Raw genomic sequence first — 17,277 nt, 5'->3', positions numbered from 1 at the left:
GTATCTGATTACTGTCACTGCCCATGTGTTTTATGGCTTTTATTCTATTTCCCGGCGTTGAGTTTTGACTTGAGTATCGCCTTGAGTCTCTGCATATATTCTTTCCTGATCGTGTCCTTCATCTCTTGGTGTTTTATATCTCCTCCTTCCATTATTATTATTATTATTATTATTATTATTATTATTATTTATTATTATTACTAACAACAGAAAATATCAATAAACATTTTACATACAAGGACCATAAAAATTCTTTCATCTCAGTAAGAGAGAGAGAGAGAGAGAGAGAGAGAGTGTGTGTGTGTGTGTGTGTGTGTGTGTGTGTGTGTATGTTTATCTATCTGTTCTCTAAGAATGTATTTCTTTAAAATACTGTCACGTAATATGAATTTTGTAATTACAGTTATGTTATTGTTAATATTATTATTAATTATTATTTTTTTTTTTTTTGCTCTATCACAGTCTTCCAATTCGACTGGGTGGTATTTATAGTGTGGGGTTCTGGGTTGCATCCTGCCTCCTTAGGAGTCCATCACTTTTCTTACTATGTGCGCCGTTTCTAAAGGATCCACACTCTTCTGCATGAGTCCTGGAGCTACTTCAGCCTCTAGTTTTTCTAGATTCCTTTTCAGGTATCTTGGGATTGTGCCTAGTGCTCATTATTATTATTATTATTATTATTATTATTATTATTATTATTATTATTATTATTATTATTATTATTATTATTTGAAGGTAGGAGACCCTCTCTCAAACATGTTTTGTTAAAGATGATGGCAGCATCAGTGGAATTGATTTTATATATGGTCTTTTCAATTCTTCTTATTATTCTCTTCTCATCAGGGCTGATATTTGCTAATAGCTGGCCGATGTTCATATCTCGGTGAAAGAAATGTTTTCTAAAAATAATAATTTATTGAAATGATAACAAAAGTGGTTAACAAATCTTAGTCTAAGGGCGTAACGGAATTCCAACATTTCCAACCGTATCATCGGTTCATTTTCAAGGAAAGGTGAGCGTGAACTGATTGGAATGGGGTCGTTCGGCGGTATTTATTGTGTTCCAGGTGCTCTGTCTGATGGGCGCTGCGTTTCATTGGCTGAGCAGAGGATTAAGTCCCTGAGTCAAGCCGTCTTGCAGAGGTGGAAGCTCGCACTGCTCTTCTCGTGCGGACGCTGGAGACTGGGAGCGTAGTATTGGGAAGGTCATTGCCGATAGACGGGGGCACCTGATTGGCCCGTTCAATCGGCTCTATGGTGCTGGCGGGCAGCGCCCTACGTGCCACCGTCGGGAGGAGTGAAGTCTCTTGGGTGGTGTTGAGGCTGGGTCTCTCCTTCCCGATGTGTAGGGCCTTATCGATAAGGCAGTAGACCACCGTCGCCTCCGCCTCTTGGAGGCCCTACACATCGGGAAGAAGAAACCCAGCCTCAACACCACCCAAGAGACTTCACTCCTCCCGACGGTGGCACGTAGGGCGCCACCCGCCAGCACCATAGAGCCGATTGAACGGGCCAATCAGGTGCTGGGTCTCTCCTTCCCGATGTGTAGGGCCTTATCGATAAGGCAGCAGACCACCGTCGCCTCCACCTCTTGGAGGCCCTACACATCGGGAAGGAGAGACCCAGCCTCAACACCACCCAAGAGACTTCACTCCTCCTGACGGTGGCACGTAGGGCGCCGCCCGCCAGCACCATAGAGCCGATTGAACGGGCCAATCAGGTGCCCCCGTCTATCGGCAATGACCTTCCCAATACTACGCTCCCAGTCTCCAACGTCCGCACGAGAAGAGCAGTGCGAGCTTCCACCTCTGCAAGACGGCTTGACTCAGGGACTTAATCCTCTGCTCAGCCAATGAAACGCAGCGCCCATCAGACAGAGCACCTGGAACACAATAAATACCGCCGAACGACCCCATTCCAATCAGTTCACGCTCACCTTTCCTTGAAAATGAACCGATGATACGGTTGGAAATGTTGGAATTCCGTTACGCCCTTAGACTAAGATTTGTTACCCACTTTTGTTATCATTTCAATAAATTATTATTTTTAGAAAACATTTCTTCCACCGAGATATGAACATCGGCCAGCTATTAGCAAATATCAGCCCTGATGAGAAGAGAATAATAAGAAGAATTGAAAAGACCATATATATAAAATCAATTCCACTGATGCTGCCATCATCTTTAACAAAACATATTATTATTATTATTATTATTATATTATTATTATTATTATTATTATTATTATTATTAATTATTATTATTACTTATTATTATTAATTATTATTATTATTCTTATTATTATTTTTATTAGTTTTTATATTTTTTATTTTTTATTTATTTTTTATTTATTTATTTTTTTTTTTTTTGGCTCTATCACAGTCCTCCGATTCGACTGGGTGGTATTTATAGTGTGGGATTCCGGGTTGCATCCTGCCTCCTTAGGAGTCCATCACTCTTCTTACTATGTGTGCCGTTTCTAGAATCACACACTTCTGCATGAGTCCTGGAGCTACTTCAGCCTCTAGTTTTTCTAGATTCCTTTTCAGGGATCTTGGGATCGAGCCTAGTGCTCCTATGATTATGGGTACGATTTCCACTGGCATATCCCATATCCTTCTTATTTCTATTTTCAGATCTTGATACTTATCCAATTTTTTCCCTCTCTTTCTCTTCAACTCTGGTGTCCCATGGTATTGCGACACAATGAGTGATACTTTCTTCTTGACCTTGTCAATCAACGTCACGTCTGGTCTGTTTGCACGTATCACCCTATCCGTTCTGATACCATAGTCCCAGAGCATCTTTGCCTGATCGTTTTCTATCACTCCTTCAGGTTGGTGCTCGTACCACTTATTACTGCAAGGTAGCTGATGTTTCTTGCACAGGCTCCAGTGGAGGGCTTTTGCTACTGAATCATGCCTCTTTTTGTACTGGTTCTGTGCAAGTGCCGGGCATTCACTTGCTATGTGGTTTATGGTTTCACTTTTCGTATTGCACTTCCCTACATATGGGAGAGATGTTATTTCCGTCTATCGTACTTTGAACATATCTGGTTCTTAGGGCCTGATCTTGTGCCGCTGTTATCATTCCTTCAGTTTCCTTCTTTAGCTCTCCCCTCTGTAGCCATTGCCAATTGTCATCGCTGGCTAGTTCTTTAGTCTGTCTCATGTATTGTCCGTGCATTGGTTTGTTGTGCCAGTCCTCTGTTCTTTCTGTCTTTCTCCTGTTTCTGTATATTTCCCCCCCCTTGGGTCCCTTCCCGTCTGCTTTTATTAGTCCTTCTTCCCATGCACTCTTTAGCCACTCGTCTTCACTGGTTTTCAGATATTGCCCCAGTGCTCTGTTTTCGATGTTGACGCAGTCCTCTATACTTAGTAGTCCTCTCCCTCCTTCCTTTCGTGTTATGTATAGTCTGTCCGTATTTGCTCTTGGGTGTAGTGCTTTGTGTATTGTCATATGTTTCCTGGTTTTCTGATCTATGCTGCGGAGTTCTGCCTTCGTCCATTCCACTATTCCTGCGCTGTATCTGATTACTGGCACTGCCCATGTGTTTATGGCTTTTATCATATTTCCGGCGTTGAGTTTTGACTTGAGTATCGCCTTGAGTCTCTGCATATATTCTTTCCTGATCGTGTCCTTCATCTCTTGGTGTTTTATATCTCCTCCTTCCATTATTCCCAGGTATTTGTATCCTGTCTCATCTATGTGTTTGATGTTTGGCTCCCATCTGGTTAGCTTTATCCCTTCAGTTCTCGTTACTTTGCCTTTTGTATGTTGACTAAGGCGCATTTTTTCTATTCCAAACTCCATCCTGATGTCCCCAGATACAATCCTTACAGTCTGGATTAGGGTATCTATTTCCTTGATGCTCTTACCATACAGCTTGATGTCGTCCATGAACATCAGATGGTTAATTCTGTTTGCCTCTTTTCTTGAGTTGGTACCCGGCATCCATCTTCTGTAGTACTTTTGTCATGGGAATCATGGCTACTACGAAGAGTAGTTTTGACAGTGAGTCGCCCTGGAAGATCCCTCTCCTGATATTAACCTCACCTAATGTATAATAATAAAATAATTATTATTTTTGTATTTTTATTATTTTTATTTTTATTTTTTATTATTATTTTTATTGATTTTTTATGATTTTTCCTATTTTTATTATTTTTATGATTTTTATTATTATATTTTTATATTTTTATTTTATGTATTTTATTATTTTTGTTATATTATTTTTAGTATTTTTATAATTGTTTATTATTATTTTTATTATTTTTATTTTATTTTTATTATTTTTATTATTATTTTTATTTTTTATTATTTTTTTATTTTTGTTTTTATTATTTTTATTTTTATTATTTTATTATTATTATTATTATTTTTATTATTATTTTTATTTTTTTATTATTTTTATTATTTTTATTTTATTTTTTATTATTATTATTCTTATTATTATTATTTTTATTTTTTTATGTTTATGTTTATTTTTTTTATGTTTATTTTATTTTTATTTATTTTTTATTTTATTATTTTATTTTTATTTTTATTTTTTATATTTAGTATTATTTTTATTTTTTATTATTTTTATTTTATTATTTTTATTTTTATTTTGTATTTTATTATTATTTTATTATTATTTTTATTTTTATTATATTATTATTTTATTTTTTTATTTTTTATTATTATTATTTTTATTATTTTTATTATTTTTATTATTTTTATATTTTTATTTATATTTATTTATTTTATTATTATTTATATTTATATTATTATTTAATTTATTTATTTATTATTATTACATATTTATTATTATTATTATTTATTATTATTATTATTTTGGAAGGAGACCCTCTTTCAAACAAGACTTATTGAAAGATATTGCTGCATCAGCTGCATTCAACTTGTAAATAGTCTTCTCTATTTTTCTAATAATAGCTTTCTCTCTGCCACTACAACTGGCGAGTATTGCGCCGATATTACTCATCAGGAGGAGTCAATTTCAGGGATAATGGTTACAAATTTATTTATTTGTCACAGTAAATGAACAAATAGGTCAAAATATAAGTGAATCTAGTGGCCAACGTTTCTCTCAGTATCATCCGAGCATGATCATGGCAGTGGATCGGAGCAGACTGTTGGTGCTGTCAAGATCTACTCAATATATAGCGGCAGGTCAGCAGGGGGTCAACCTCTAGGCGTGTTTTCATTGGCCGGTGGCGCAATGTGCTCCCGCCATTGGTTGAAGGAAGTTTTCTTCAAGACGCTTCTCGTCGTTGAAGGTCGTGATGTTGCAGCCTAGCTGACCGTCGAGGCTGGGGCATGGCTTCCCTGGGCATTGTGTCACGGCGCTCGTGATGTCATTGGCTGCTGGGCTGCTAGTCTCATCTGGTATTCTTTGTCGCTCGGTCTGGTATTACTTGTATTATTTATACAAATAGGTCTCCTTAAGTTGGTGGGGAGGAAGAGCACTTCCTGCGTCGTATTCAATGAGGGCTTCTTTTGCTGTATGAAGAGTGCCTCGAGCAATCGCAAGCGTCGCTGGTCAGGAGCCCTCCCTATTATCTTTATATTCTTGATAATACCATCGCGGGAGATAGCTTCCTAGTGTATTGTCATGATATGGTTTTTAATTGCTCCTTCTTGTACGTGGCAGGAAATCCTCTTGGACAGTTTCATAGAAGTCATACCGATGTAAGAGCCGGGACATCCACGGACGGGGCATAAGGATTGGTAGACTACATTCGACTGTTTCAAGAGGTCTCTTGCTGGGGGGTTCGGGTTGTTCTTCATAATAAGGTCCTGGGTATGTCGATTTTGTTAAATTATAAGTTCGAGTTCTTTGTCGGCTTCGGTAAGGGTCACGTTCGCTTATTATTTTTCTCAAAGCATCTTCGTCCTCACGGTGACGTGTGTGCATTCTTACTTTGTAATACAGCTTGATCTTCTCATGGGGGTGGGGCTGCGGTCTCTCACTCTCACCGTACCACCGATCCAGCGCTGTTCGGTCTTCTTTATCAACAAGTCGATTCGGATACCCGTTATTAACGAGTTCTTTGTGAGTAGTGTCCTGCCAGGAAGAACAGTGAGTAAGGGCCCTCCGAATGTAGGCCCTGACTGTGGTGTTCTTGAACCGCACAGGGCATTCGCTGTCGCCATTCAGACAAAGCCCTAAGTTTGTTTGCTTTGTGTACACGGAGGTTTTTAGGCCATCGTCGGTCTTGGAGACGAGGACGTCGAGAAAGGGGAGCTGGCCTTCGTTGCTGAATTCGACGGTATAATTCAGCGAACTGCACTGCTGGAACATGCGCCGGACAGTTTCAACCTCTTCCTCATCCTCGGCTTGTACAAAGATATCGTCGATGTACCTTGGATATTTTCAGGGTTTTCTAATATTAGAGAAAACTCTCTTCCACAGTGCCCATAAAAAAAGTTGGCAAATAGGACACCACGTACAAGAAGGAGTGATTAAAAACCATATCATGACAGCACACCAGGAAGCTATCTCCCGCGACGGTATTATCAAGAATATAAAGATAATAGGGAGGGCTCCTGACCAGCGACGCTTGCGACCGCTCGAGGCACTCCTCATACAGCAAGAGAAGCCCTCATTGAATATGACGCAGGAAGTGCTCTTCCTCCCCACCAACTTAAGGAGACCCCCGATCAAAGAATACCAGATGAGACTAGCAGCCAATGACATCGCGAGCCGTCGTGACACAACACCCAGGGAAGCCATGCCCCAGCTGCGACGGTCAGCTAGGTTGCAACATCACGACCTTCAATGACGAGAAGCGTCTTGAAGAAAACTTCCTTCAACCAATGGCGGGAGCGCGTTGCGCCACCGGCCAATGAAAACGCACCTAGCGGTTGACCCCCTGCTGACCTGCCGCTATATATTGAGTGGGGCTGAGGTTTCTCACTCTCACCGTACCACCGATCCAGCGCTGTTCGGACTTCTTTATCAACAAGTCGATTCGGATACCCGTTATTAACAAGTTCTTTGTGAGTATGTCCTGCCAGGAAAAACAGTGAGTAAGGGCCCTCTGAATGTAGGCCCTGACTGTGGTGTTCTTGAACCGCACAGGGCATTCGCTGTCGCCATTCAGACAAAGCCCTAAGTTTGTTTGCTTTGTGTACACGGAGGTTTTTAGGCCATCGTCGGTCTTGGAGACGAGGACGTCGAGAAAGGGGAGCTGGCCTTCATTGCTGAATTCAACGGTATAATTCAGCGAACTTCACTGCTGGAACATGCGCCGGACAGCTTCAACCTCTTCCTCATCCTCAGCTTGTACAAAGATATCGTCGATGTACCTTGCATATTTTCAGGGTTTTCTAATATTAGAGAAAACTCTCTCTTCCACAGTGCCCATAAAAAAGTTGGCGAATAGGACTCCACGTACAAGAACGAGCGATTAAAAACCATATTATGACAGCACACCAGGAAGCTATCTCCCGCGACGGTTTTATCAAGAATATAAAGATAATAGGGAGGGCTCCTGACCCGAGGCACTCCTCATACAGCAAGAGAAGCCCTCATTGAATACGACGCAGGAAGTGCTCTTCCTGCCCACCAACTTAAGGAGACCTATGTGTATAAATAATACAAGTAATACCAGACCGAGCGACACCGCCGATCAAAGAATACCAGATGAGACTAGCAGCCCAGCAGCCAATGACATCGCAAGCCGTCGTGACACAACACCCAGGGAAGCCATGCCCCAGCCGCGATGGTCAGCTAGGTTGCAACATCACGACCTTCAATGACGAGAAGCGTCTTGAAGAAAACTTCCTTCAACCAATGGCGGGAGCGCGTTGCGCCACCGGCCAATGAAAACGCACCTAGCGGTTGACCCCCTGCTGACCTGCCGCTATATATTGAGTAGATCTTGACAGCACCAACAGTCTGCTTCGATCCACTGCCCTGAAATTGACTCCTCCTGATGAGTAATATCGGCGAAATACTCGCCAGTTGTAGTAGCAGAGAGAAAGCTATTATTAGAAAAATAGAGAAGTCTATTTACAAGTTGAATGCAGCTGATGCAGCAATATCTTTCAATAAGATATTATTATTATTATTATTATTATTATTATTATTATTATTATTATTATTATTATTTGAAAATATTAAAAACATATAGTACATCTACTATAAATCTTGAGTCTCCGTAAATAAGGAGAGAGAGAGAGAGAGAGAGAGAGAGAGAGAGAGAGAGAGAGAGAGAGAGAGAGAGAGAGAGATTGCATGAACACTTGGTGGTAACAACACAACAGCTCCTCCTCCTCCGGTCCCATTACTTGATATATTTGACAGCTTTAGACCTGGAGTTAGAGGGAGAAGACTGGGATATCCTTCATTCTTACATAATTTTTCAAATTCATAAACTAAAATCTTACTAATTCACATTAGTATTTTCTTTAATGAATTGATATTATTGCTGTATACATTAATATTAATATATTTGAAAATAGTAAATCATTTATTTTATCATACAAAAAAAAACATACATCTCTGTAGGAGGGAGAGAGAGAGAGAATTATTTTTATTATTATGTGATATTATTTTATCTTATCAAACTTACTAATACAGTATTAATCAATATTAATATTTAAAAATTAGTAAATCATTTTTGTACCATAAAAATGTATTTAGTAAATCATTTTTGTACCATAAAAATGTATTTAGTCATCAAAATAACATCAAAATACACTTATTAGTGATTATTTTCGCTGGATTTTTCCAGTGAATAGGCGAATCCCCCACAAATAATGGGTAGACATGGCCCAGAGAGAAATCAGTGAATCAGTAAGTCCGCGAATCTGGAGAACGCGAATATGGGGGTGAACTGTACCATACATTATTTCCAGTTCAATGAAATTTCAGATGAAGAGCCCAGTTATCGGTCACTATCCTCCAAAGTAACTATTTGGCATTTGTGTAAAGAATGATTTTTTTTCGGATAGCATTAAAGAATTTTGAAGCTAGCCTCATGTTTTATACATCTTGTCATCCCCTATCCATTCCTAGAAGTGTGTTAGTATGTAAGACTGCACATTTTCCCATACTCATCATATAGCTATCCATTTCCTAGTTTTTATTTAACATGGCAGCACTGTCCCTCTGAGAATTAAACTTGAGTACAGTCAGAGGTTTGCATAGTCAAAACTGGGATTTGCTTAAAAATTTTGTGCAAGTGTCATTGGTAATTGTGATTTTTATCATGCTGATGAATTTGTGTTGCTTGTATAAGATTGGTTCTATAACTCACCTGTTTTTGATTATAGCAAAGGTAATGCCTTTCATTTATGGAAGGATTGATCCGTAAGCGTAATGTTCTCTCCATTTCCGTTAATGCTTGGCTTAGACTTATTTCTGTTTAAAGTTGGTAACTGGGTTTATGATTATATTAGTTTTCACAACACTTATTACATTTTCAGGAAGGTGGAATGGATAGCTCAGTCCAAGAAGAAGAACTAGCACGACTTAGAGGTTTGTTAGAAAGTGAAGAAACAAAAAGATCAAGATGGAAAGTGGAAAATATTAGACGTAAACACAATTATTTACCACTAATTGTGAATATGATGAAAATATTGGCAGAAGAAGGTAAACTTTTGCCAATCTACCATGCAGCTAAGGAGAAGGCCAGAGAGAGACTTGAAAAAGCTAAGTCAAAGGAAAAGACAAGTGCTTGATATGGAAGAATGGAACGTCTGTTAGTTCAGGATTGTTTCAGTCCTGTGCTTTTGTGCAAAGACCAGGCTCAAGTCACTCTTTAATGTTAAATTTTTTTAACCAAAAATATTTATGTATTGAAATTTTGGAGATAAAGTAATTTAGCCTTTTTTATAACATGTTTTCAAAGAAGAAATAAGTTCTTTCTGACATTAGGTATGGTAATACCTCACACTAAGTCATTAATTTGTTCCAAGACATGCGACTTAAGTTAAAAAATTACCCAGGGTGAATAATCCCTTTAAAAACTACCTTGACACCCTATGAGCCCCTATAAGCAACCCCATGTTATCGTTAACTTTTAAGATGCAAGCCTGTTATTGCCACCAGTGACACGGTCAGTACTCTGTTAATTGGATAACTGACCAACTTTCTCCCTTTTATATGTACTTCAGTAAGGTTTATTTTCATTACTTTTGTAGTATTGTATTATAGTGTTTATGGTAAAATAATGCAAAGACATACAAATATTATGTATTAGGTTTATTATTAAGTTGCTTTATAACATTTTTTAGTAATTCATATTTCACAGCAATATTATTATTATTTAATACATGAAACCTATTCATATGAAACAAGCCCACAGGGGCCATTTACTTGAAATTCAAGCTTCCAAAGAATATGGTGTTCATTAGGAAGAAATAAGAGGAAGTAAAAAGGGAAATACAGAGAGAGAGATCCCACTTATTAAAAAGGGAAAAAATAAATCAGTAGATTAATAAATATATAAAAATGTATAAAAATATAAGGAGAATAGTAGTACTATTAGGGTAGTAGTGCATTTCATCTTCGCTTAACTTCTGAAGCTCTGGTTGTATGACATCCTCGAAGAGGCTGTTCCACAGTTCAACAGTGTGAAGAATAAAGTATACCTCTGGAACTGATAAGTTAGACAGTAAGGTACATTGGCTGCATATTGGTGCTGCTGTTCAGCATGCAGGAAAGTTAAGCCATTTTCATAAACCAGTTTGAAAATCTTTATTCCAAACTTGGAAAGCTTGCTCCTTATGTACAGCAATGAAGATTCATCTAAACCTGGGTTCCTTGAAGGAGAGTACAGTATTTGGCATGAAGCGAGGTTTACGGTTTTACAGTTTTTGTAAGCAGACATTTCTGTCTTAGGTTCATATGCAAAATGCCAAAAATGTAATGTGTTACAAATTCTGTCTCACTTTATTATAGCTGGAAAAATTGGTGTCACCATAAATCACTTGTTGACCAGTAACTTTATACTGTAATGGGCTTACTTTCTTAAGAAGCTTGAAAGCAATAAAACTTTTCATTTCATATTTGGCTGTCGGGAAAGCATGAATTCGGCTTCATTTGAGTTTTGTAGAGAAAACTTCTTGATATTTGGGAGTTTCTGTAACCATGTTGTTAAAAGGTTTTTTTAGGAACCTCACATAAGAAATTAAATGTTGATGTGCATTCTGTATAAAACATGACTTTATCACCAATGGTCTTCCACATAAATTGTCACATTTTCTCTGCTTAATCACAATACTGTTGGTGCTAGGTGGCTCCTCTTCCTTCTCTATTATTTCTGATCCATGATTATTTTCAATAGAACTGGTCATAAAATCACTTCAGGCAGTCTCTACAGCATCTGTGTTATCAGAAACATCATACTTCATTTAAAACTATCACTATCAGTACTATCATATATAATTCAGTTTACTAATATACCAGTGCCATTTCCAAGTAAAAGTGTCTGAACTTCATCATTGAGAGTTTCTTCCAACATGACATTTTGAGGGTTCATCATTGAGGGAGGGCATAGCATTTTGAGGGTTACCGAAGGTCTTTACATGGCTGAAGTTATCCTGCAAGTTGAAAATTAAATGTTGACAGTTGTTGCTAGAATATAGGCAAAAGCTCCTTACATTGACTAGGGAAAAACAGTATCTATTATGAATTACTTAACTAGAGCTAAAAGAATTGTTGCCTAGGAGGTAAACCCCACGTCATGGATGAGACCTTTTAATTTATGAGGAGAGAAGTCTTGCGCAGTGAAAGGGTTGAACATTTTACCTGCTTTTTAATGCATATTAATAATGAAAGTGCACAGGAAAAACCAGAATAGAATTACTTTATGTAACTCTGTCTACTACTGTACAGTTCTGTACTTAACTGGTGGATGATATCACTGGGCTGGAGGAGAGAACATATTATGTCATGCCAGTAAGACAGTATTTTTAATATTTTGAAGCTTTTAATTGATTTTATACAGTGCATATCATTACTGCATATTACTTTACATATATTAATATTTGCTTTTACGTAACTTGGTATGTTGACATTTGTTGCTAACCACTATGAAGGTGCGTAAATGGACGTAATGCAATTGCTAATTTCATTTTGATTTATAAAAAACTGCCATAATATAAAAAGAGCCAATAGTGAAATGACTTACTGGAGGTATTACAGTATAAAAAAAATCATTTTAGTAATTACGGATTCTGTAGTTTTTATAAATTAAAGTTTAGTTATCTGGTATGTTATTTTTTTATCCCTAGTGTTTGTTTCTTACTAAATCCATTACAGTACCTAACTTTAAGTTTTGTGTATGCACAAAATCCCCAGGATGCAATCCCCATGTATGTCGGTCTCTTTATGTCGTTCTGAGCTTACAATGCTGTTCAAATATATTCCTTAAAATATCTGTTCCGGGTTACAGCAGATATTACGAGCTCATGTCGTTTCTGTCTCATGGTATGCTGTAAGTGACGGAAGAATATTTGTACATTTTTGGTGGAAATTCTACAAGATCACGGATGCACACCTCACCAGAAGTAAGGTAAATCAATTGGGAAGTTTTCAAGACAACCAAAGGATTAAAGGTAAGGCTTTCATAACTTAACTTCTCATTTTTAGGAATTTCTTAATGCAAGCTTCTGTCGTACTTCATGCTTCAGGTATGGAACCCCTGATGTAACTGGGTACTGCCTGTACTCCAATCTTAGAAGTAGTAAGATTGACTGCGCCTGGTAGGTGGTACATGGGTTAGGATCTTGAGCATCTCTGAAAGCAGATGTACTACAGTAATACCTCATTTGTTGACTACTTCTGATGTCGAACATTCTGTTTTTCTAACAAAATTTTCAAGAAAATTTTGTATTAGTATTTGTCAAACAAATGCTCGTACTTCGAACGGCCTACTGCGACCTACAAGAAAAATGTTTTTCATTTACAAAATATAGTTTCATGGTAACCATATTTGACAAAACAAATAAAAGAATAAAGCATTTCAATATAAAATTTACCATATACAGTGGACCCCCGTATTCGTGTTCTCCGGATTCGGGGACTCACACATTCGCGGATTTCTCTCGGGAACGTTTCCCCGCATTCGTGGTATTTTTCTATGTGAAATGTCCACTAATTCCTGTTTTTTTTATCAATTTCATCATAAAATGCACTTTTTGTGATAAAACTATTAAAAAAACCAAGTTTGAACATTTTTAGTGGATTTTTCTTCAGTTTTAACCAACAAAATAGGCTGTTTTTAGCCTTTTTTATAGTGGTTCCAAACATTCGGGGGCTCTAACTATTCATGGGGGTGTCTGGTACGCATCCTCCGCAAATACGGGGGAACCGCTGTACGCAGTATGTACAAAATCGTACTTCACCGCGGTGATGTATGCGCAGCTGACTTGAGACTGAATGAGGGAGCGTTGATATATTGACGAGAGGAGAATAGAGCGTTAAATATTACTGTATGCAATGACCATTCACATAAAAAAGGGGAATTTCACAATAAATTCAACTTGATAAAATATGAACACTCAAATGCAGTACAGAAACAGTAAAAAAGTCTCAATTGGGCTAGTGTTCAGTGCACAGAGATGGTATAGTTTAATAGTAAAAGTAGAAAGAACAAAGCTTTTCACAATAAAATTTAGCATAAACGATTAACAAAATCACTCGTCATTACAGTGATACACAGCTAACTTGAGATAGAGGGAGGGAGCGTTTATATTTTTGACGAATAATAAATGAATGATGTTGAGTTATTCACCGTGGTATTATTGAGGAGAGAAGAAGAGACTTAAAATCTTTGGTCTAATATGTACAGAAAAGTAGTACCAATACACTTATAAAATAAAATGTTATTTCACAGTGAATTTAACATAATGATTAAAGATGAAAACATTCAAATGCAGTACAGTAATAAAAAAATATTAAGTCTTACTTGAGCCAGTGTTCAGAGTGCTGAATGAGATGATAGAAAAGGAGAGAGAAGTAGGGGTGTCTGCTTCCTCCTGACTTACCAGCTGGGCTGGGATGATTATTTTTCCATTTTCACTTTCACTCGATTTGCCCAAATCACTTCTAGTGACAATTGCTTGTTCATCCGTGAACAAACCTTCGGTCTTAACAATAGGATCATTTCTAGCGCCAAGCTGGATCTGGTTAAATCGCAGATGAAAGCAAGGAATCTGGTGAGATCTGGTAATGCATGTGTATATCGGGTGAAGAGTGGTCAAGGATCATGCACCCACACCACTGTCAGTTTTCTTAAACCGCCTGGACGAGAGTTGTGGTTGACCTCTGTTGGCCTTTACCCAGTTCATTGACCTTTTTTTATTGTGTTCCTGTGTGTGTGTGCTTTTATTATGGCTTCTTCTCGGCCTCATCAATGTGTGCGCCCCGGAACTCCAGGTTTTCCGTGTTCTCATTTTTTTTACTTTGTCAGCGACGGATCCTCACGTCACTTGTAGTAGGTGCCAGTCTAATGTTTCTACAATGACGAATCCCTGCATGGAATGCCGTGCGTGGCCTAGAGAGCAGTGGAAGTAGCATCGTAGAGCTGCTACTCTTCCTTCGTGGGAGGGTTTTTCTTCTCTTCCCTATGCCTCGTCTCTTGCTGCTGTCACACCTTGTCCTAGTGTTGTGCCTTTTTCCCCTTCCTTTTCTTTCATCGATTCGTCATTGGAAGTATCGGGAGGCCCTCAGGCTGATTTATGTAATGTCGCCCCCTCTTCCTCGGGAGTTAATTTGATTTATGAGAGGAGGGAGGCTTTTTCATCAGTTTCTTTAATTTCAGATTCGGAGGCATCCACCCTCCTTGGAGGGTTTGCCGACACACTTCTTGGATGCTCGCTAACCCCCTCCTCACGCTCCCCAGGCCCTCCCCCTCCTCCTGGCGTCGTCTTCGTTGGTAGCTGAGGTCAGTCATATTGTATTGCTCTGCTAGTGACAATTGCCACTTCTTCGAGTCAGAGGGAAACTTACTTCAGCTTCGCTAGTAACGTCATGGGGTCATCCATTTTGTATCACTCCACCAGTGGCGTCTGCTTCCCATTCGGATCGAGGGAAATCCGTGACGTCATTGCCGCTTATGACGTCACTTCCATCGATGACGCCACTCCCAGTTGTCTCCACTGTGCTGCCTAACTCGTCTGTGTCGTCATTGTTTGCTGCCGTGACGTCATCTCTGCTATCCAGTTTGCTGCATCTCCCTTCCATGTCGTCGACCCCTTCTCTAGCTGATCCGTCTGAGGCTTTATGCCAGGCGGTTTTTAAGGGTTTGTACTCTGTTTTATAAGGTAGGTTTGCTGCCATGTCGGATGGGAGGACTGAAAGCAAGTGTGTTGTGTCGTCCCCGCCTCCTGCGAAGAGAATGAGTAAGGACCCAGTGCTGTCTTCCTCTCCTTCTCCCCCATCTCCGCCACGTCAGCATATCAAGTGTTGGAAAGCTAAGGACTTTGCCCTTTCTTAGTCTGCGAGTGAGGAGCGGCACGTCCGTGTTCCTGCGTGTGTTGGTGTTACTTTGAGTGTTAGTAATTCTTTCCGTGTGATCTGCAGTGGCTGCTTCATCCTCTGCATTGAGTTGCGAGTGTGTTGCAAGCTTCCACGCTTGTGCACATGTTGCAGGTGCTTCTGCTTCTCCTTCTCCAGGCCCTATTCCTCGCCGTAAGGATCTCAAGGCACCAGTCAAGAGGTTGAAGGTTGTGAGTGCGGAGTTGGTGTAGCAGGAATGTTTGCCTGCCCCTTTCCCTGGTACTTCCAGGGGTTCGACTCAGAGGGATTCTCATCCTATTTTGAGTGTTTGAGACTCCTCACCTACGCACGTTCGTGCGTCCGCCCCTCACGTGCTCGTACACGGCCATGTTCGAGAGTCATCTGTTGGGAGAGTGCATAGTGATGTCCCTAGTGATGTGGTTAGTTCATTGCAGGAATTGGTGCTTGGATCCAGCTTAGACAGGTTAGTTGGTGTTTCGCGCAGTTTGGCTGTTGGTTCTTCTGTTAATTTACACGAGGAAGGTACTTCCTTCTCATCGTCAGCAGGGCATGTCCAGTCTGTCTTACATAAGTTTAACACCTCTGTATCAGATCGGGACAGATCACTTTGCTCTAGTGGCTCTGCCAAGTTGCTTCCCCTGCCTCTCACGAGGCTTAGGAAGTACTGTGCTACGAACTCTGCATACTTGATGTCACGTCATCTTAACCCAGACGTCATTCGTCTGAAGCCAGGATTGACTTTGGAGCAGGTGAGGTCAGTGGCTCCGTCCTTGTCTCCGGAGGATGCCTCAGCTTTGGATTCTATGGCAGCCTCCATCTTGCAGATGGTTTCTTGGCTGGACTTCTGGTCAGCGGTCATTGCCAAGATAGCTTCTGACAGGTCCCCAGAGTGGTTGGTGAGTGCTTCCTCTCTTGCCAGTTTGTTGCAGTCTGGAGGCAAGGTGTTCTCGTATTTTGCTCACCTTTGTGTTAGATTATAGGCTAACCTTCTCCAGATTAGAAGAGACACGACTTTATCCAGGATAGAAAGATTTGTTGACCCTGAGTCCTTGCGGGCGTTGAGGAATGGGGATGTTTTGAATCACAATTTCTGTTCCCTAGGACCAAGCTGGAGGATGCAATAGACTGGCGCCGGGCTGACACCAAGGGCAGATTAGTGCACCAGGCTGTGTCTAAGTCAGAGTCTTGTCTTCGGAGACGACTGGCTCCTCCTCCTCCTGCTGCCCAGCAGCAGTCACAAAGGTTGTCGGCTGGTAGGCCGTCTAGGAGTTCTGTTTTGGCAGGGCCTCCCCGTTCGTCCCAGCCTAGGTCAGAGGACCAACGTTCCTTTCGCTCCCGTTCCTTTAAGGGGGCCGGCCGGCTAATGCCGTTTTTTAACGACAGGACTTTGACATTCATACCACTTAATAAGGTGACTTGGGACATCTCCAAACCGCATATGATTTTTGCCTCTGACCTTCGGTTTTGTGACACCAGGGCAATTTATCCCGAAAATAACCATTTTTCAAATTCTATCTCCTCCTTTGATATTTAATATTAAGACCTGGGATTACTACCATATCTAGACCTGATGTAGACCTCCAATCAAATGGAGAGTTTTTTTTCTAAAAGTCATTTTTTTGCTAGATATGAATTTTTCAATATGGTAAAAAAATAAACCCTATAAATCACGTGAAAAAAATTTATAAAAAAAAGACGAAACAAAAATTGGAAAAAAGGGCTCTATTTGATTGTTCTATAATGTCTTTCTGAGTTATATACCAAATTCCAATGTTATAGCTTTAAAACTAAGTGAGGAGATAG

At 39.6% G+C, this 17,277-nt stretch overlaps 1 protein-coding gene across 1 annotated transcript in view; it reads left to right on the top strand.

Moving 5' to 3' along the window:
* The window catches only part of LOC135205580 (ubiquitin carboxyl-terminal hydrolase isozyme L5-like), a 178,468-nt gene extending 166,245 nt beyond the window's left edge, over window positions 1-12,223 (top strand). Inside the window, exon 8 of the mRNA XM_064236347.1 lies at window positions 9,435-12,223. Coding sequence (XP_064092417.1) covers window positions 9,435-9,689 — 255 coding nt within the window. The 3' untranslated portion in view covers window positions 9,690-12,223. The remainder of the gene's footprint in view (window positions 1-9,434) is intronic.
* Window positions 12,224-17,277: the final 5,054 nt, after the last annotated feature.

This window comes from Macrobrachium nipponense, chromosome 24, assembly GCF_015104395.2.
Source record: "Macrobrachium nipponense isolate FS-2020 chromosome 24, ASM1510439v2, whole genome shotgun sequence".
NCBI lineage: Eukaryota > Metazoa > Arthropoda > Malacostraca > Decapoda > Palaemonidae > Macrobrachium > Macrobrachium nipponense.
The sequence above is the reverse complement of the archived record's forward strand: the minus strand, read 5'-3'. Positions and strand labels throughout refer to the sequence as shown.